A 20,882-nucleotide genomic window follows, 5' to 3' on the forward strand; every position below is an offset into this window, starting at 1 on the left:
CCCCCCCCCCCCCCCCCCCCTCTCAGGTAACCACATGCTGTTACGAGTGTTGCCCTCGGTCTACCCCAGGCAACCAGATACCATCCACTGTCACCTAGGCAACCTCACTGCGATGATGTCACAGCTGGAGTCCCCAGAGCAACAACACCTAATCAGACTCATTCAAATTGTTGCCGAGCAACATCCACTGGTGAGTGTTTGTGTTGTTTGTTGTGTAGTTTGATTAAAGAATAAAGCACAACGCACTGTGGGCAAATCAAACTATATTGATATATAACATACTACTATGTTATCTTTTTATTACAGCATAGGCCCATGTAAATTACCTCACTTATTTCACTGTCACTGATCGAAATATGAATTATATTTCGTCATATTTAAAAAAAACTTTTGTTGGCACTATCTTCATCAGCTTTGGACCAACCGTTTCAAGAAACCTAGTAACATCTAAAACATGTACCCTTCCAGCTTTATTAGATACTCATATAAAATGATAATGAGGTAGTTACAATACATAAGACTGTGGGGATATTTGAAAATATAGCACCATCCAACTGGCTTACAATGATGTACGTGTATGGCTTTTGTGTAATATTTATGCCCATGAGTCAAGGTTAATCAGAATTTGTACTATTCAACTTTGCAATACCCTGTACTGAGCTTGTGTCGAAATATAGAAAAAGCCACTGGAACATAGTTAGAAGTGGTGAAATGGAGCAGTGCATGTGGAGTGCACATTTCTCTATCGGAACAGAGCTGCTGGTGGTCAGCATGAGGGGAAAGTACCACATACCAGCCAACAGAGCACATGGTGGTAAAACGTAGTCTCATGTCATTCCTCACAAAACCAAACCAGCCATCTGGAGTTATTCTAATCTCCACCCACCACACAGAAATACTAAAAAAAATGTGGTCATGACTGTAACTTCATTCATCTCAAAAGTTACCAAATCGTCTGCATACTAATATTCACTTACAGGAAGTGATTGAAACAATGAACCATGACATTAATGTGGGAAATCACATAACTTTTATTTTATGGAGTCAAGCATCTTCTCCCTGGAGTACAGATAGGTGTTTGATATTAATATGATTATTCAGAACGAGTGTCTCATAAAGTAGCAGAAGGAGGGCCCGGAAATGGTGAGCATCTGGTCCTGTCTAGTGCATTCCAGGCAGTAGCGATTATTCCAATGAGTAGGGAGGAACTGGCCATTCACAAACTTTGTAGACAGACAGTCCGGCGGTCAAACTTTTTGTTTGCTATTACTCACCAGTATGTTCATCCCTATCTAAGGTTACTCCTCTCACCTCAAGCCTTCATTAAAGGCCCATTGAACTTCTGTTTGGTATTGAGTTATGGTGCAAAAAACGCTGATTAAGGCTATAATCAAAAGCAATGAATAATGCTTTCTTCCCTCCCCAACTTTGTTTCTCCTCACCCGAACAGATGTTGAGCCCTCAGGTGCCCACACTCGTCAGTTACCTAGAAGACCAATCCCTAACTGAGGCCCTACTGGGCGCGCTCGTGGACGTGTCACAGGCCAGCCCTTCTTCACTGGTCAGCTTTCTGCCAACGCTGAGGATTGTGGGACAACAATGCCCTGCTCTCTTGGGTCACGTGGCCAAAATCCATGGTGCCGTGGGCATCATCAGTGAGGTACAAACACCGCAGTCAAAACACACACAAATTACCCAAGTTCACGTTCGTGTGCAGCAGTGATTTGAAGCTGATACAGAAAGTGGATACATGTTTTTCAGTATACTTTGGAAGAATCCAAAAATGTACTAATCCCGGCCACAAAATAATAGTAATAATGTTCTTTTTACACTTTGAGTTTTGTACAGATTAAACAAACAAGATATAACGTGTTAATTAGTGAGGCAGGCAGGCCGTTTCCCTCTGTCTTTGTGCTAAGCTAAGCTAACTGTTGGCTGTTGGCTTCAACTACATATTTACTTTAAAGACACGCTAGTCGTATCGATCTTCTCATCCAACTCTCTGCAAGAAAAGTAATACGTGTATTTCCTAAGATGTAGAACTATTTCTACAAAGAAAGATTTGCAATTATTACATTAAGGTACATAAAGAGGAAGAATGAAGGGTCTGAAGGCAATAAGAAGCAAAGGAAGGTGCTTGAAATCATTCTTACTCTGAAGTTTGTAGCTGTCATACAAGGTGGTGTGTGTTGTTAGCTGTCTGTATTGTCATTGTTTGTGTCTGTTTGTGGTAAACATAGACAGGCTGCAAAAATTCTCAAATTCCTGTTAAAATGGCTTGGGAATAATGTTATTAATACACCCCACGTCTGTCTAGCAGTGGGTGTTCGCACACACTGAAACGGGCAGTCGTGATTATTCTAATGAGTAGGGAGGAACTGGCTGCACTCTCGCATGACTTGTTCTCTGTTGTCCTGCCAAGTGTAAAGCACACACTAAACCGGAAGGTTTGAACTGCAGTCCGACACCACACACATCAGTGTTCAGGAGCGTCTCTTCTAAACAAGCACACGCCGGCTCCTCAGAGAGTTCTGTCTCTCTACAGCTGAATAGAGAAGAAGAAATGCAAAAAACTGCTCCTCTGGCAGGGAGAGAAACAAATCTAATTTGAAGGAACAGTTAAAGAGCAGCTCTGTCAGCCTAATGGTGCAAGAATGACACAATTTAAGGGACTACTAACCGCAAGAAAGTGTTCTTCATAAGGTGACAACCTGAACTGAACTGCACTTGTGTGGCAGATCTAATTTTTAATTTGATGTACCGGGTACATTTTTCTAAATATTACGACTGAAACTATAACTACTGTTACTAATGATATACTTTTTTGGAAGACTTACAAAATCGAAATTTGTGTGGAGTCGACTAAATGTGTCCCATGAGCCTCATGGTGGCCAACCCACGAGTTAAACCCTTGGCTGCCCGACAGACTTGGCCGCTCATTTCCTTCTAATGGCACTCATTTTGACATAAAAAGTGGTGTTTCAGCCATTAACTCGCTGTGATTGGCCTCTGCAAAAACACTTTAGCTGCTGATTGCAGGTTAATTGGCCTCGCAACTGGAGCAAAATGGCATCTCTGCTGACTGACGGGCTGGAGAGGGAGGACAGGTCAGTCATTAAGTGCTGTCTTAGCAGCTTGCTTGACCCTTGAACCCACCTTCCTTTTTAGACAGTGGCATGGCTCTGAGGATGGTACAGTAATGTCAGTCGGTTCACCACTTTGGGCTGAAATATCTCTCCAACTGTTGGACGGATTGCCATGAAATTGGGCTCAGACATTCATGGTTCCCAGCTCCCGACTAAGTCTGGTGGTCCCCTGACTTTTCCTCTGCTGCCAGCATGGCCTGACATTTTTAGGGGAGGTGGATTGATTGCCATGATGACATTGTGTGGCTGTAGACTCTTCATCTGATGGTTTAAATCAATGCTTCTAATTCCTCTATTTATATTATCTTTTCTTCCCATCTGAAAGTGGTTCAGAGTAGCCATGAGGTTTCTGTTGCCCAGGCTTTAAAACACCTACAGTCTGAGTAAATGTTGCTCCCCCAAAATTGTGTTTGTTGAAAGTTTTGCCAGTAAGAGACAACATTAATAGAAAATAATTGTAGTTTTGTTTCTGAAAAGTGAGCACAGTTTGTGGAAATACTGGATTTAAACCCCCGGCAAAGATGTTCTCATCCCGGGAAGACAGTGAACACCCGTCTCAAAAATACCTTGGAAGATGCAAACCTCTGCTGGATAATAATAAAAACATGTTTGTATGACAGACATTACAGCCAGTCTGTAGTGTGTGTGTGTGCGGAGCGATGAAGGTGACAGCAGGACAGCTTGAGGGCTCCCCCTCCCTCTTTTCCTCTGGGTCCATTTAACGCAGTTTAACGACAATTTGGGTAAATTAATGAAAGGGGGAAATATGGCACGACACCCACACACACACACACACACACACACACACACACAGATATTATGGAGCTGGAAACCATAATACAGTTTTCTATTGCTTCAGGGCAACCTTTCCTCCTCAATCTTCTTGTCAAAAAAACCTGCCAACCCAGCTTCAGAACACACACACACACACACACACACACACACACACACACACACACACACACACACACACACACACATATGCACGCAGTTGGTCAGGCCTCAGTGTCCTGTCTTTCTTCACATTGGAACCATTTGGAAAATAACCCATGTTTTTCTGGGAAATGCCTCTGCAGAGGCCTCCTGGTGATGGCAGTGGAGAGTACCTCCTGTGGGTTCCTGTTTGTGTCACACACACACACACACACACACACACACACACAAACACACTTTCTCACTGGGGTGCATTTGTACTTGAGTGTAACATGATTGCACAACACTCTTTCTGGTTTCCTTTACCTCCTGAAGAGAGTTAGTCTATATTGTGCTGTATATTCATCAAAGTACATTGAGAAAAGAAAAAGCTTTAATGCTGTCCAACCCAGAAGTCCTGTTATAAATCCTAGTTTTGGAAAACTAAGATATTTTTTACTTGGTCTTAATAATGTTTCAGAATTGTGTTGATTGAATACTAAATTATTATTATTAACATCAGAAACACTTTTCAATATTATGCAGTCCAACACATCACCACAAAATATACAGTACAACCTCAATACATAACAATTAAGTATTGTCTTTGCAAAATGTTAACTGTTTAAAGAAGACTGCATCATTCAAGTGTTGCTGTTTTACTAGACACTCAGATTATGTCATACCTTCAATAAAACAATTATTTTACGAGCCAAAATGAAGATTATAAGGCTGCACTGATATAAAATTGTTAACATTGTGTACCATCTTCATGTTGGTTCATCTCCAAGGCGTCGCAAGTTACAGCACATCTAGACGACTACGTTTTACCTCAGGCCTATACAACCTCTTTAAAATAACAGTTTGAGAAGGTAAAAAGAATCTCTTCGCTAACAGCTCCTAAAAATATACAGTTACAAGTTACAAGCCAAAGAGGTTGGTGACTACTGGCAAAGAGAGGTACCATGACATACAGTCCATATGAGTTTAAAAAGTTTAAAGCAACCGCTTATAAAATGTAACATGTGTGATATTTTTGTACTTTGCTGAAATTCTTCACATTTACTATTTATAGAAATTTTCGGAATTTCAAAGGTTAAATCATCCGTCCCCTTGATAGATACACAGTCATTGTCACTGTCGCAAGTGATTAATGTGCTGCGGGAAACAAAGGACACAGTCATGCACACAGGAGTATCTCCATGGGGCTTGTTAGTGTGCCAGATTGCAGCTCCAAAGGAAGCGGAGAGATCAGTGTGCTGATGGACAATCAGGGGCAAATAAGCGACCGAGCAAACAAGGAAAGAAAGAAACAACAGGTTAGTGAGCAGAGCACAGATTTGGCTTGTTGCTGGACGTTGTGTCTTTCTCAGAGGACGTGTTTATGTGTGTGTGTGTGTGTATCTGTTTGTGTAGTAGAGCACACATGAGGCAGAAAGAGCTGATTTATTTCTCCACATTCGTGTCCGTCCAGCCATCATTTTCTGGTGAACATTTAAAGTTATTAAATGTAACAGTTCTTTGTTTTTTGTTAACTTCCTGTTATTGTGCTCATTGCAGGATTTAACCGAAGAATTTAGTCATGAGTTAAACCAGTGATGTGTTTAAGACATCAAATTAAGGCCAAGTGCTTTTTTCCAGACAATTAAACACGAGCTGTGTCGTTTTATGATGAGGGAGAGCTTCATTTGATCTGGCAGGCTTTTAAAAGTACTACGCTTATATGTCTGAAATGATGCGAGTTATGCTTGTGCTGTAATGTTTGGAAGTATTATAGTAAGTCCTTAAAAAGTAAAACATCTCAACAGTAAAAGCTTGAACTGTGTGGAGAAGTAGCTCACATCCTAGCAAAGTCTTTGTACCTGCAGCCTGCACTCCAGGCTCATAAACTCCTAAATACCTACCTTAGCATGTTGTTACGGTATAAAGTCAAGTTGTACCTTTTTCTGGTCGTTTTGACATCCCCGTATAAATATAGCATCCGACAGAGCGTGCTTGTGAAACATGCCCAAACTGTGCAGTAACTGCATTCTTCTCTCCTTGTTACAAGGTGTGCTTGAGCTCTGGAAGCACAGGTTGGCTCGCTCTGTCTTTCTGTCCTTCCTTCGATCAATCAATCAGTTTGTCTCAAGGAGGAGAAGAGAGTGGGTCTCTTTTTTTCAGTCAAAGCAGTGTGAGGTTTTACAAGTGCAAAGAGTTTTCTTTTTTTTTTTTAAAGAATCCTCTTTTTGCTTCCAGATGTTTTGTTGGCTTTGGTTCTGCTCTCAAACACTGCCAGAGTGCCTTTACCGAACCATGTCACCTGTGTTCATCTGTTACCACAATGATTGACTAGTTTACACCACTTTAAAACGTGTCCTTTTTTTGTAAAATAACGGTTTAGGATCCAAAATGGACAGTTTAAAAAGTGATTAACTGAAAGTTGTTGTTGCATTCACAGGGGTATATTGATTATGTTATTGCATATCATAGGACATAGTACACATATAAGAGAAGTATGAACCTTCCTTTGAGAATCAAATATGCATAACAGGGGGTTGAACCTTGTTATTCTGTGCCAGAGGTGAGCAGGTTGCATATGCTCAGGATACAAAAAAGCAAACTCAGAATGACAAAAAGTGTGTTACCACTAGTGGAAAGTAATGCCAAGTTTGCCAAGAGCATGTGTTTGTATTCAGTATTGTTTGTCGTGATTTAGAAACAAAAGAAACTTCTTGGAAGCTTAAAACCAATGTGTGTCGAATTAGATAAAATCTACTCTTTTTCTTCACCAAAACACAGAAAATACTTTCAAGCTGTCCTATAACACAACACTGGTGCCATTTTCAGTCATTTCCTCTGTATTTAGAAACAACCACGACTTTAGAAATAACCATAAAACTGGATGTTTTTTGTACAATAAAACAACTTGTTGGCAATCTCATTAATTCTTTCTTTGTTTAGTTTTATGCTGGGACCAACGTGGATCACAACAGCAGATATTATCCTTTTAACATCTTGTCTTTCTCTCTGTGTCGCCTCCTCTCTCCAGACTCATGCTCGCAGCGTGTTGGTCTACCTGGTGTCCTGTCTGGGCAGCATGGAGCACAGCTTTCACCACACACTGCTGCTGGAGATCAGAGCTCTTACCGACCGCTACCCGACTTTACTGGGAGGCTGCGGCAAAGACATCTACAGGATGAGCAACTCGTTCACTGCTATAGCCCGACTGCTGGGGAGACGACTGGAGGAGAGCACGGCCATGCACTGCAGGTTAGGAGACGGGCATTTACAGGCCCATGTTTTTATGCTCCTATGTCTTTTCTCATCATGCAGAATGCAAGCACAACATGTGAGGACACAGTATGCTTGTGCTTTTGCGTGTGCATGTGTGAGTGTTAATGTGCATACATTGACTGGGATTCATCTGGCTGCAGCTTGGGAGTGACACGCACAGCTCTCTCCGAAATAAAAACATCATGTGCAGGATTGGGAGCTTCCAAATACTTGTTTGGGGTCTTCTGGAAGAAAGACCGAGGGAACGAGGGATTGAGAGGGACAGGATGGTTTATTAGTGAAAGAGCCGGGGGGAAGACAGAAGAAAAACAATAAAGAGGCAGTTGGATGTCCTCTTTCAGCAAACAAGTGGACTGTTTAATGAAGTTATAAAGGCCACTTGTGGTGGAACAATAGGGACAGAAAGAAAGAGAGCGAGAGATGAAGGGAATAATTAGTTTGGTTAAAGATCAAAAGAGAGGAGAATGGCTCCATGGTGAGGGACAAATAGAAACAAAACCAAATAGAGAGCAAGAGAGGGGGACACATGGAGTGAGAGACACAGAAATAGAGCCGGTCATCGTGAGAAAGCCACAATTACAGAAAGGCTATCCGGAGGAGGGAGGACGGTGGAGAGTGAGGCTATTGAAATCCATCCAAATGTGTCCGTCCAGCTTCATCTCACGTGCCCACCACATGGAATCCAACCCTTTGACCTGTTTGTGTGTGCTTTTTACAGAGTGGATGAGGCGAGCCCGCCGTCTCCTCGTGCATCTCTCCCAGGGGGCGGAGGGGGAGTTAGGGGGTCAGAGCAGCGGCTGCAGGTGAAGATCCAGGCCTTTGAGGAGAAAATGGGGGAGGAGAGGGGAGAGGAGGACGAGGTGGAGGAGGACTCCCCTGCCCCCCAACGACGCTACAGCCTGAGCCAAGCTGTCAGGGAGGAGAGACGAGAAATGAGATTCAACAGGTCGGTTAGCATGTCACATGAAATGGCTCTGCTGAGTATCTGCTTAGATCTGACTGGATGGTAACAATTTTATGAACAATAGACTGTTATCACTGTGCAGCCTGCTGGATTATTATGATTTCCAGTCATATTAAGAAGAGATCCCTTGAGCCAAGAACACATTGTTCTATTTCTGTTTATTGAAGAAAAACATGAACAGACCATCCAAAGATACAGTTTCTATTGAAATAACTCCAAAAGAAACACTGAAAAATGTTTATATGCTGAGAGCACAGAACAGGGATGCTTGAAATACTGAGACAGTATTTTTTTTCATTTGCTTTGCACTCCAACACATTGTATTTAAAATTAAACAATGACAATTCAGCTTTGATTTGGATTGATGAACTTTTGCTCTTTTTTTAGTTGGCCCAAAAAACAAAGAAATGCCCAGGCAAAGGCAAAGGCAGACACGGACCACAAAGGATCAGTAGCTTAAGCAGAATCATGCTTATGCCCCACAATACTCCTGCCATGCATTGTATTCTGTTTTATTTTTGACTGTTTTTTTTTAATTTTCTGGCCTCTCTTAGGTCAAAGAGCCTGGCCCTCCACGCTGGGCGCTCGCGCTCCATCAACTCAGACACCGGGGAGGACGGTGACGGCTCGGAGCCGGGCCCATACAACGTGTTCTCCAACACATCGGTGAATTCGCAGAACCAGGAAGCGCCGCCTGTCGAGAGGAAACCGAAGGGTGACGGCTCGATGCCCTTCACAGCTGCCCTGGACAGAGCGGTCAAAGAGGCTGAGGAAGGTCAAAGCAGAGAGAAGGAGGAGGAGCATGAGGACGCTGACAGGCTCTTCATCCATTTAAGAGACAATATGGAGACCATCGGAGAGTTCTGTCGAGACATGGTGCAGCAGATCCCCATACCAGAGCAGTGTGCAATAGAAGGTAATGTGAACATGACGAACGGCAGGCTTTCTTGAAAATAAGTGCTGAAGATCATTTGATGACAGTGTTATTGGTTTATTCAGTAGGGGGAGAAGAAAAGTGCAGTAAAGAGAGAGGCAGAGGGAGGGTTTGTGTAGCCTGCTGAACCTGAATGAGATTACATTCAGAAGTCGTGGCTGGGGATGATTAATGATACACCTCCTCTTCTCTTCTCTTCTCCTCGCACACTATCATTCTTCATCTCACATACACACACATTTAGACCCAATCAGACAGGGATTTATTTCTGGAGGGGGAATAGTTTTGTGCTTCTCAGTGATTTTTTTTTTTTCCCCCTTCTACCCCAGTATTAGTTACGCTCCTATGATTCATATCCTGTCTGGACAGACACTGAGAAGCAAAGCAAATATTTTGTTGATTTATTTTTTTACCTCCCCTAGACCATTTGTCCAAACACAGCCCTAGTTCGGGTCTTTAAATTTGATGTTGAATGATACCATTTACTGAATTGTCTTTGTTCCCCATTGACCTCATTCACAGTTTCACGTTGGTTAATCTGCACTGCAGATTTAAAATGGCATCATCTTAAAGGGGTCAGTGTGATCAATTTCTTGCTGGTTTTACTGTTTTGAGAGGAGAGTTGCCAGACCTATCCTTTTATTCAGCTGCTGACTCCAGTGAACTTGTACTTGTTAATCTGGAGGGAAAGAATGTACTCTTAAATAAAACCTATGGACCAAACTCTATATGGCAAATGTCACTGAGCTAATTTGTTAATGGCAAAATTAATCAAGGAATTGTTTTGAAATGGGCAGGGTTATTAGATTCTGTTACATCTCTACAACATAGTCAGGTTTAAGTAGGAACAGATGAGTGTTATGCATACATGTAGTATGCATGAAGTACATGTATAGGTGCAGTTTTGTGTGTGTGTGCACGCATGCTTTCATACCTTCGTTCTAGCAGTGCATACTGACTAGAAACAGCGGTCAAGCAGTTCATGTGAAAAAACAATGAAATGCGAAACCTCTTCCAAACTAATCTAATCCACTTACTTAAACTTTGTAATCCATTTTCACATTTCCCCTCTGATTCTTTTCATATTCAGCAATTTGATATTTGATATATTTTCAGTAATGCCTCCTGCTTATTTTCCATTTTTCAATTTGATTTGCTTCACTTGAATTAAGACTTCATTGCCATTTTGTTACGTCGCACCGCCTGTTCACCTTTTGTTGTTTTTAATGCAGCCCCTCCTGTAATAATAGATCCTAGCTAAATGGGATATAAATCGAACAGCTAAATTCAACCAACGCCAACATGGAATATGCATTTGATACATGAGATGAACATATTTTACAAGATTAACACATATAGACATGAAAAACATTGATCTGTTCAACCAGACCACTGGTACCTTACGCTGTCACGATCAGGCTTTGCCTTGAGTGTTCTGTGTGTCTTTGTCTAGTTTCACCCTCCTCACTCCCTCAGCATCAGGCTAACTCCCTTCACCTGCCGCTAATCAAGCACTCTACCTGTCAGCCACTCCCTCAGCACCAATCTAACTCAGCCACTCCCTCAGTAATCAAGCACTCCCTCATCAGCACAACTCTCCTCACCTGTTCAAGTCACCTTATAAACCCCTGTCTCTCAGTCGCCCACTGCCAGGTCATTGTTTGTGTTGTCCCCGCCCGTTTGTCTTGTCCTGCTCCCGGTTTCCCACGTCTGCCTGTCCTGCTGGATTTGCCCCCTCGTCTCTTGTCTCGTCCCTGGATTCCCTATGTTCTTGTAGTGTTCACGTTCTTAGTTAAGTGTTTATTAAATTCCTTTGAGTTTGAGTCCACCATCATGCCCCGTGACATACGCCTCTGTTTATGTGTGTGCACAAATTCAACAATACACATCAGTTCACACTTTACAACCCAGAAATACTTACATGAGTATGCAATAGGACAGTAAAGTCCTTTCTCTATTCCTTAGTCTGAGTCATCTGCAGCAGTGAGCTCCACCTATGGGGACACAGCTTCAGTCTTTTGAACATATTAGGAACAGACAAAGTTCACACACACACACACACGGCTCCAGACTCAAACATGACATGAGAGGTGATGATATTTGATTGACAGGAGGGGATGTTATTGCTCCACCTTTGACCTTAATGCCATTTTAACTAAGAGGCAGCCAGGAGTCACACAGACACACACACACAAACACACATCTATGCACATGTGTAAAACAGGAAACAAGACTAAAAAATAACAAACTTCTCCTTTGGCCTCTGGTTAATTGATTGAATTTAAATATACACATGTTAAACGCATACACATAGACAGACATTCACTCCTCCATTCATAATTGGTGCTTTGCATTTTCTCTTAATGAGAATTGACCCCTTAGCACTTGATGATGTCACAGGTGGTCTCAGCTGGATGATGTCATCATGGAGCTGCCGACCCCTCTATCTCAGGGGAGGAGGATTATACACATGTATCCTCAATCCAAACATTGACACACACGTTGAGACAAAAAATATACAGCGTCACCGACTATCAGAAACAAACAACCTCTCTTAGAAACACACCTGTGCTAAAGAGTGATGCAGGATAAACATACACATTATAGTTCAGACACATGTAGGTTTAAATTCTCTACCATAGTGTCTCCTACAATTTTGTTTAGGCAATTTTGAGGCATCTGAGTTTATCCCATGTGCCGAAAAACAAAGTAAGGTTGAGTTTGGCTTTATATCACTTTGAACCACTTCAGTCCCCTGAAGCATGGATAGATAACTTTGTTATTAAGAGAAGATATATAGAAGATGTTTGATTTCTTTAACCATTTTTGTGAAAGGCTCTTATTCGCTTTCTTTGAGAGTTAGATGAGAAGATTGATACCACTCTCATGTTTGTCTCTCTGATATAAGTCTACAGCCAGCAGCCAGTTGGCTTAGCTTAGCAAAACGAAAGAAAACGGGGGGAAATAGCTACCCTGCCTCCGATTAAAGGTAACTGCCTACCAGCACTTAATAACTGATTTGTTTAATCCACACGAGACATTTTGTGCTGCACCTTTGTCTGTTTGTATAGCCTGCTTAATGCTCATACGGATGTTTGCCTGTAAAGCCCTTATAGACAAAAACGTGGCGTCAATTACAATTTTGGGAGCGTGCAAATATCATCATGCGGACAACCTCTGCTTTTCTTTTGTACGCTGTCATTTGTGCTGCAGCTGTAGGCTCCTTTATTGGGTTGGATGGACATTCTTTGCTTTGAGTGTATCCATCCTCTCCTCTGACTTTCCACCACAAAGTGAATAGACTTATTAACAACATGTTGTGTAATTATTACTCTAAACACAGAAGAAATCCTAAACCTCTTTACTCGTTAAATCAGACACAACTAAAACAATGTTTTTGATCACCATTCTGATCGAGATGATTTCCACATGAAGCACAGAAACGTGAAACCGTCACCGGTTTATTGTCCCTGGTATATTGTCCCTGGTTTATTGTCCCTGCATGGTTTCTTGTCCCTGGCTTCTTGTCCTTGGCTTTGAGGTGGGAGTTTGTGGGAGGTGGTGGTGGGAAGAGAAGACGTCTTCTGATGATTACAAGACGCGGTGTCCCTGCATGAATCACTCTGTAAACATGTTCCCAAAGTTACATACATTTCATGTTGAAGGGGTGGAGAGGAGCACACCAAGACAGAGAGCTAACCGACACTGGTTTAGCCTGGAAATTTCAACTTGAGCATCTGCTAAATATAAATTTTGCAATTTTTTATGTGTTTGTTTGTCTTTTTTTGTGTGTCAGATTCAAATCGAGGGTGTGTGGCCAAGCTGTCGTTCTCCTGTCCTCTTAAGGGCCACTACTGTCTGTACGCCAAATCCTGCTTCAACATGACCAGCCGACGGCCTCACCTTTGGATACACATCATGCTGCTACACCTACAGGTGCGCAGACAATGTGGTTGTGGTTTGCTCACTGAAGTTGATTTACATTGCAGAGTAGAAAAACATGTTGTGCCCTTTTGAAAAACTTTCATTTTGCAATGAATCAATACAACAAGCTTTAAATTAACAGTTGATTCTGAAAGTCTCCATGTCATTTTGGGAACATATGAAGAGCTGTACAGTTGAGGATTATCTTGGAAGGCAAGATGTGGTTGCATCTGTTCGAATGTAAACTGGCAAACAAGAGTAGCTTTGTTTTCCCAACCTTTTTTTTCTCCAATATTTTTACTCCGTCTCTGTCTGAACCATATCTCTGTTTTATATTTTAATTTTGTTTCCCTGCTGTTTTCTTTTCTCTCTCTTTTGACCAGAGTAAATCCAGTGTCGCTCTCTGCTCCAAGGATGAGTGTGTCCAGAGGCTTGCCACCCTTTGGGAGAAGACGCAGCTAAAAGGAGCTCACAGCTTCCCCATGGCTATGACACAGAACACCACCCCACACAGGAAGGTGTGTTTGTGTGTGTCTGTGTGTGCGTGCATGCTGCTTCCCCCTATTTGCCTTGAGCAGAGGGAATGAAGTCATCGGTAGTGAAACGAAAAAAAAAACTAAACTCCAACATAAGAAAGTGTCAAAGTTCAACATCCACTTTGTTTGAATATGGAATGCACTAAATAGACAGTTCTGTATACAAGGCCTTACTCACCCCGACGCCTCGTCTTCATCATGTCTGTCTGTGTGTGTGTGTGTGTGTGTGTGTGTGTGTGTGTGTGTGCATGCTCATTTCAATGTCTGTTTTTGTAAGTGTGTGGATATGGGTGGTGTTCCTCATGCTGCCCTTTCATAATGTGACAAGCTAAGTGGTCCCTGGGAAATAATTAGACCCACAAGGAAAAATACAGCTGTGGTTTGTCTTTCTCTAAAGTTGTGTTGTGTATTCTATCAGATGGACCAGCTATAGTTACCACATGGAGCATGAACATACCTAGTTATTCATAAACACACTAACTTTACACAGGGCAATAGTGGTGTAGTTAGTATTCAGATACGTTACTTAAGTAAAAGTACAAGTTCCACACTGTAAAACTACTCTGTTACAAGTAAAAGTCCTGCATTGAACATTTTTAGTTAAAATATTTAAGTATAATCAGTTAAACGTACTAACGTATTAAGAGTAAAAGATAGAGAAAAATAATCCCTGTGACTGTTATATACTATATCATCAGATTATTATTACTCATGCATTAATGTAGAGTTGGATAAGCAGGATGTTGCTGTTGTAGTTGGCTAGTGGACTGCAACTAATAGTTCAAATGATTAATTGAGTGATTGATTGGTGTGTAAAAAACTAATCATAAAATTGTGAGAAATGCTTTTCCCAGATCCCAAAGTGACACCATCATAATGCTTGCTTTGTTCAACCAACAGTCCAGACCTCAAAACTGTTAAGCATAAATTCTAAATACCAAACATAATTAGCATTGTATCATAATGATAATTAGCAGCAAATCCTCACATTTTAAAAGCTGGACTTGTGAATTTGTATATTATGTTTTGGCATGAAAAATGACTCTACCAATTACCAGAACTATTTTAAATTCATTTTTAGTTGTACTTGTATCAACTGTTTGGTTGTTAGTTTGTTAAGCAACTAGTAACTAATGCTGGGAAATACCGTAGTTCTAGTAAAGCAAAAAGTACAATATTTCCCTCTGATCTGTGAGTAGAAGTGAAAAGTGAAAAGAAAAGACGCATGTTCAGTACAAGTACCTCAAATTTCTACTTGAGTAAATGCACTTAGTTACATTCCATCACTGCAGGGCAGGAAGATTCATGCTGTGTGACGCTCAACGGTCCAAACATGGTTGTAAACTTCTGTTTTATGGTTTTCACTGCATCAGTCTCCATTAAAACCTCTGATTTTGCCTCTGAGTTAAATGAGAAGATCAATACCACTTTCACGTCTGTGAAGTATGAAGTATGAAGCTACAGCCAGCAGCCAGTTAGCTTAGCATAGGACTGGAAACAGCTAGCTTGGCTTTGTCCAAAGACAACAAAGTGTGATGTGATGATCAGAGCTGGCATTAATAAGATGACTAACCGTAACCGGTAGCGACCCAACAAACCTGCCAAGTACACAGTGTACACTGACAGAGTGATACACTTTTGACGTCCCTTTTTGCTTTAATATGGGTTTTCATTTGTCAGGTAGCACCAAGGAAAAACACTAAAAAGAGAGGATGAGATTTAACAGCAAAGAGGGAATAAGAAGACCACGACCTTTCCCTCCATCCATATGCTCTGCATTTCCTCTTTGCTTTCTTTCCCACTCTATTAGTCCTACAGCTTCACTCCTGTCCCTGTCAGCCAATCAGAAACACATGTCGTGGAAGACGAGGAGAGAAGAGATGCGAGAGGAAGAAAAGCTATTACATACATCAGACGGAAAAGGTTATCGATTGTGTCTGTACTGACAGGGAGGTTTAAAAGGATACTATAGGGATTCATGAAGCTCCAGAGGTTTAAGAATGAGTTATGTACAGCCTCTGGCATCTTATGTTAGTGGTTTTATGACAGAGATAATAAAAAGCTGGTGTCAGCAAAGATGGGAGGGATGGAGGGAGCTAAGAGCTTCAAGGATGAACAGAAATGAAAGGATGTGAGATACTTGTGAGGAAAAGGTTGAGAAAGATACATTAACAAAAAAAAGGTAATTGGTTTAAAAAATGGAAACAGTGAAAAGACTTGAAAAGTTGGTCAGGGGTCAAGAGATAAAGATTAATCGAAGATTAAACTGAAATGAGCCTCACGAAAAATTAGAGAGCTGTACCATCATTGCGTTAGTCACAAGAGACATAGATCAGCACGAGAGAGCAAAGTGGAGATTGAAGGATGAAAGAAAAGGACATTATGGGAAATAATGGGCAAGATTGGAAAAAAGAATCCAGGCACTGAGTGATTAAGATTAAGCACAGTATTCCTCTACCGTCTGTTGTCCCTTAAAGAGGGTTAGAGACGAATAACAGTGGTAACTGGAGATGAGAGAGAGTTAAGATTACTAAAAATAATGGTTCAAGGAGAGGAAAGTACAAAAAAAGTAGAATAAGCAGAAGTAAAGACAAAAAATGTGATATGTGGAGTAATTAAACACTGATGAAGGAGGAAGATGTGAACATGCAGACTGAAAAAGACGGGGGGGGAAAGATTGTGAAGAAGTATAATAGAATAAAGGATGTGGCAAGAGAAAAGAGAAAGAGGAAAAGAGGGCAGACATGGCATAAGATATGACGGCAGCAAAGTGGAAGCCTGAGAAGGGAGATACTTGACAAGTATTGTTTCACCTTCTGCCTTTAGCCCGGAGTTAGAGCGTTTGTTGATACAACTTTGGGTGGAGATAAAGTTTGGCAGAGGATGAGGATGAAGGAGGCTGAATACCAGGAGATAGAGTAAAGCTAAGGACTGAGATTAGATAAAGATATTTGGGGAAGGAAAGACAACACAAAAGGTAGGGTGGAAAGACGAATTGCTCCTTTTTAAAGGAGCAGCAAGACTTACAGGATGTGCTGTGCCTGCTTAAAATTGGCTTAGAATATCAGGACATCATGCATTCATGCCCAGACATTGTTGGACATTTTCCTGAGAGACAAAGCCTATGCCTTGTTTATTTCCTTCATCCACTCCCCCTTCCAACACTCCCACTTCTCATCCACTCGTCTTTCTCCTGACTCCCACTCCCCTCTCTTCTCCTCTTCCTGTCTCCACCTCCCACTGTCCTTGCTCTCTGTCTCTGGTTAAGTTTATTCAGGAAACCTCCATGAAGCGTCTCTGTCCTCACGTCTTCTCTACTATCCTCTCCTTTTGTCTAATCCTGTCCCGTCTCATTATCACAAGCTTCTTCTCATTTGATCTCTTCTTCAATATATCAGACTCCCCAGGACCTGTCAGCAGACTTTGATGTGTAAAATTGATGAAGTTCTCCTTTTAAATTATGATAAAATACAACAATAGGTGAGACTACAAAGAACGCAGTGAGGGAATCTCTCCACTCTGATTGATTTACTTATTTCAATAACATAGCTTTTTAAAACTGAACATGAGAACAACAGAGTTGCTTTTGATTTGAACATGTTTTGCAGATTCAGTACAGCTCTCCATCGTCGCTGTTTTGCCTTCAGTTGTAATCTGTCATGTGCACTTAAAATCTTGCATCGGGATCACCTTATAATGGTGATCTACAAACGGCGATCGAGGGAGGAGGGTGACGTGCAGAAGGAGAGAGAGGGGGCGTGCTGAAGGGGTAAAGGGGGTTACATGAAGATAGACAGATTATATTCAAACTCACCCACTCAGCCCTTGTTTCTTCATCTCTTTATTGAATCCACCTCTCTGGTCCTGAAGGATCAAGTTTGGGTTTATGTTTGTCCACATCCGTCTGTTGTCCAGCTGCACATGTGTCACTCTAAACACAGCGACTTCCTCCTAAAGGCTCATTCAAACCGTATGCAAATAAGGTAATCTGTTTATTATGGCCTTCCGGAGTATTATGGACTCCGGGAGCACATACTCATACGTGGTGTTTTACTCATTTAAGTTAATGATTCCCTTCTCGTTGCGTTATGCAGCAGATCTTGGCCGTGTTTTCCCTGATTTATTGTTTCTCGCACATTGTTGCTCAACTTCTGACTCACAGTGTGTCCCTCATCGTCTTTCCGCTTCTGCCTTTCCTTTGTTGCTTTTTAAAGAATGGATGATTCAGCTCAGCTTTGCTTTGTAATCAGTAAACAATTTTGAAGCTATTTTAATTACCTCGGCATTTGCGTCGGCATTGTTTAATCCAGAAAAGTCTCTATTTTGATTGTCTCTTCTGAGAGCCAAAACTCGGTGGAATGATTACTGTGTGCAGGCTTGAATTATTCAACAAGTAACTGCAATGAGCAACTTCTGTTTGTCAGCCACAAGTGGTAGTTATTTCATCTTTCATCTGTGTAGCATTATTTCCTTGAATGAGTATCCTAGATTGGAGGAAGTATCCAAATCCGGTACTCAAGTTACTCTCCAGAGCCACATGAAGACGTTACACAGACTGAGTCGTGCTCCTTATGATGAGTAAACTGAACTTCATGTGTAACGGTGGTAGAGTTCCCCTTTAACTACATTACTATTTGGTAGTAAAATCTATACGAATGCATCTTGTGTTATCCGTGTGAAATTCTAACATGCAAACTAACTTGTAACTACACTAGTCATTTTTTTCTTTAGTGTAGTAGAAGTGCAAAGTAGTATAGCATGGAAATAGCCACGTAAAGTACAAGTACCTCGAAATTGTACTCAAGTACTGTACTCTTACTGTACTCGCCTCTGAAACCATTTGCGGATGTTTTCTTTATCCAGCCTCTCTTCTTCTTGCCCTTTCTTTCACCTCTTCATCCACCTTTCAGCCTCTCACACTGTCTCACACTTTTCAGTAATCGTAATCAGGATTTCCCAAATTTGCAACATGCGTCTCCTGAAGACCACTTAGTCCTCTAAATCGCATCAGCATAATAAAGTTTGCGTAAATCCACAGATCTCTCTCAGCCACACATGTTCCTGGTTTATATGTATCTGCAGGCAAAGCCCTTTCACCTCAATTACAACACAAAGGACGCCTCTGATATATGGAAGAAACTAAACTATGTGCGTGTGCGTGTGATGCACACCTAAAAAACAGCTTTCAAATTTAAATCCTCGCTTGTTAACATCAAGGACTGACTGAAGGGGCACGGGTCGAAAGGTCAAGCACGCTACAGCTACCTGTTTTTCATATACTCCTTAAAATCCAGTTCCCTCTGGGCATTTCATGCGAGTACCTTGTCCGTGGTCAATAACACTACACTACGTTCCTAAATGGATCATCAGAAAATGTGAAAGGACTCGAGAGTTCAGAGACATGATGAAGCGGAGTATTCTGCCGCGTTGGTGGTTATTTAAACTGTGAGTTCATTACAGAGAGATTAGGTTAAACAGCAAATGTACGCAAGAACAGTATGAAGACACACACACACAGGATGACTGTTTCTTTGTCATGAAGACTGATGACAGTAATCCATCATCTTCTTGAATGTTCCTGTTTTAAGATAAATATGTATTATCTCGTGGGTTTAACTGTCATTGAAGTGTGTTTGTGTGTATTCAAAGTGAAGTATAACTCTTACCATGTGCAGGGGGTCTTTAGGGATTTGTATTGGTTTCTATTACTTTCTATTCTGAAACACACACACACACACTGATGCACAGTTGTGCTGTCCATGACTGGAATGTCGAGGTTTTAAGTACCTCTTAGAGTTGAGGACCACTTATCATCTGTGTGTACTATGCTTGTGATTTGGTATATGTGTGTGTGTTCCTGTACAGCAGCTTTAACAAGCTTTAACAGATTTATGTGGGCTGGTTAAACCTCTCCTATAAATTCCCATCTAGTTTTCTTATTTCTTCTCAGTCTTTATAGTATTTTGTGTAATAGAAACTATCCATGGGATCAGAATGAGGAATGATGCGTCAGTATTAGCTCATACAAACAATGTGAGCATTTTAAACTATTAAAGAAAGTTGATGATGCCGGCTGTAATTTAATAATACACAGCTGTTCAAATGTCCTAATATTTCAGTTATAATGTAGGCTATGTGGGCAATGTGCAGATGTAATATGCAGGACAGAATAAATAAAATATGATTGGATGGATCAGACGCAGTATTCCCTGTATTTATTCCTAGTAAGCTGTCACAGTGAGCCAGCATGCGCAATACCAGGAAACTGAAGAAGCTAAATGGAATTCAGACATCATTATATTTATTAGTTACACTCGTGCTTTTCCTACCATGACATGTCCAATTGTCTTCTGTGAAAAATATCTTTTGTCAATATTAATACAGATCTACCGAATAGGAAGTTAAAATATAGTTACTGGATATTTAATAGCTATTCTGTTTTCTTTCCGTCTGTCTGCAGGACCTGGACAGTCTCCAGATTCAGCTGGAGGAGGTGCGCTTTTTTGACCTGTTTGGCTACAGTGAGGAAGAGGAAGGTTGGCTTTGCTTCATGTGTAACAATCCGGAGAAGGCCACAGGTACGCTCACACACTTACACACACACACACACACACACACACACACACACACACAGGCCAAATAATACCATGATCAGAGTACACATAGTTTACTGTACGGGCATAACCAAGTTGGTTTCATACAAACGGAGAAGTTTGTGAAAAAGCACATTATTGTTTCAACTGTTTCAAAATTTGAGATTTATAGTTGGTTTTTTTTAGGAGCGGTTGAACAAGAAAATATCATTCTCTGTTTCATCAACTTCATATTAATATCAGAATCTTCATTAAGAAAACAGACAGGGATTAGGAATATAGACAATTTTCATAGGCTGACATAAAAAATGTGAGTTTATCAGTTAATCAGTTAGCCGTTACTATGAGAATATTTTTTGTTCTATATACGTTGAATTTAACAGTGAAATGAATATGTCGTGAATTAATGATGATGAAAACGCTGATGGATGAAATAAGCAAATAAAATCAATAAGTTTCACGGCCCGTAAAAGTGTAAAAAGGGTGAGGCAGAGAGGAAGCACACAAGGAAAAATAGACAGGAAGAAAAAATGTAACAAATTGAGCCTCTGCGCCTCAGATATCCTCTCATATATTACCATCACATTACTCACTTTG

At 41.1% G+C, this 20,882-nt stretch overlaps 1 protein-coding gene across 2 annotated transcripts in view; it reads left to right on the plus strand.

The window, feature by feature from the left end:
• veph1 (ventricular zone expressed PH domain-containing 1) overlaps positions 1–20,882 on the plus strand; it is a 61,529-nt gene that overhangs the window by 26,653 nt on the left and 13,994 nt on the right. For both annotated transcript variants that reach the window (XM_031860601.1, XM_031860602.1), the window contains 8 exons: positions 27–190; positions 1,451–1,660; positions 7,090–7,310; positions 8,053–8,280; positions 8,853–9,214; positions 13,029–13,168; positions 13,540–13,674; positions 20,153–20,270. In XM_031860601.1, the coding sequence (XP_031716461.1) occupies positions 27–190; positions 1,451–1,660; positions 7,090–7,310; positions 8,053–8,280; positions 8,853–9,214; positions 13,029–13,168; positions 13,540–13,674; positions 20,153–20,270 (1,578 nt within the window). The remainder of the gene's footprint in view (positions 1–26; positions 191–1,450; positions 1,661–7,089; positions 7,311–8,052; positions 8,281–8,852; positions 9,215–13,028; positions 13,169–13,539; positions 13,675–20,152; positions 20,271–20,882) is intronic.

The sequence above is a fragment of the Anarrhichthys ocellatus genome, unplaced genomic scaffold (genome assembly GCF_004355925.1).
Source record: "Anarrhichthys ocellatus isolate YVR2014 unplaced genomic scaffold, GSC_Weel_1.0 scaffold24, whole genome shotgun sequence".
NCBI lineage: Eukaryota > Metazoa > Chordata > Actinopteri > Perciformes > Anarhichadidae > Anarrhichthys > Anarrhichthys ocellatus.